The sequence below is a fragment of the Myotis brandtii genome, unplaced genomic scaffold, assembly GCF_000412655.1.
Source record: "Myotis brandtii unplaced genomic scaffold, ASM41265v1 C42140892, whole genome shotgun sequence".
Lineage (NCBI taxonomy): Eukaryota > Metazoa > Chordata > Mammalia > Chiroptera > Vespertilionidae > Myotis > Myotis brandtii.
The window spans coordinates 1-1,110 of NW_005318770.1; the positions used below are offsets into that span (position 1 = coordinate 1).

Below are 1,110 nucleotides of genomic sequence, written 5' to 3' on the forward strand. Positions count from 1 at the left end.
GGAACAGGGGCAGGACAGGCACTGGGGCGAGAGGCCAGAATTTTGTAGCCAATACCCACCCCCAACTCCTACTTTACAAATTTTTTTTACAACCACCAACCCTCTGTACATAGTGCCCCCACCCCCATCTCACTGTACACGTCTGCCTGGCTCCCTCTGGTCCTTGGTTCACAGCAAGCCTGGGCCTGCAGCCAGCTGGCCTTAGAGTTGACCTGAGCCCTGAGCTCACTTTGGTGCTGGGCACCAACCAGCCCTTACCAGGCCTGCCCTCTCCTTGTGGAACTGTCCTCAGCCCGGTCCGTCTCCCTTAGTGTCCCTCTGGGGGGCCCTGGGGCGGGGTTGGGATGGGCTGTCAGCTCCAGTTCTGCCAGCTTTGTTGGTGCTACCATGGGCTGTGCCTGGTCACCACTTCCCCCTCTTGCTCCAGTCCTTGGGAGTGAAGTGCAGACACTTTGAGTCAATGCGGAGGAGTCGCTTGAGCATAGCCCGTTCGTGCCCATCCACGATGTCCTCTGACAATGTGAGGATATACTGGCCCTGGGCAGGAGATGGGACAAGGCAGGTCAGCCCATGGGGCTTGCACTCTGCACCTCCACACACCTGTCCCTGCCCGCCTCCCTACCTTGTAGTAGTTGATGAGGTTGAGGTACTGGAGAGTGGAGATGACATCCTCCTTCTTGATGCTGGTGATCTCACTGATCTCACTGTGGGAGGACAAAGATCAGGTTCCCTGGGGGCCCTCATCTTTGCCCCAGGAGCTCAGGGTGAGAGCGCCTGGAACACACAGGCCACGCCATGCACCCCCAGGTAGGCGGGGCCAGGCTCACTTGATGGTAATCTGTGGCCTCTCCCCGCTCTCAGACTTCAGTCCCATCAGAATCTCCAGGATGGTCTGGGACCAGTAGCTTCGGTAGGATAGGAGACCAAGGTCCGAGAGGGGCTTCTCAGGGGTCCCCGTTTTCCCTTCCACTTTGGAGAGTTCATAACCTAAAGCATCGGAGAGGAAGGGAATGAGTACAGGGTCACAGCTTCGTGAAACCAATGCCGAGGCTGACGGCCTGCTTCCCATCGGGCCCTGCTGTGGGGTAGTTCTGGGACAGGGTGTGTGGC

General features: G+C 58.5%; 1 protein-coding gene across 1 annotated transcript; it reads right to left on the reverse strand.

Moving 5' to 3' along the window:
• Nucleotides 1-6: 6 nt before the first annotated feature.
• LOC102247864 (histone acetyltransferase KAT5) lies at nt 7-1,104 on the reverse strand. The gene is made up of 3 exons (XM_005852912.2): nt 828-1,104; nt 623-704; nt 7-537 (listed from the first exon to the last, which is right to left on the reverse strand). Exons 1-3 carry the CDS (start codon nt 1,067-1,069, stop codon nt 403-405), a joined length of 459 nt encoding a protein of 152 aa, XP_005852974.1. The 5' UTR covers nt 1,070-1,104; the 3' UTR covers nt 7-402.
• Between the last annotated feature and the right edge of the window lie 6 nt (nt 1,105-1,110).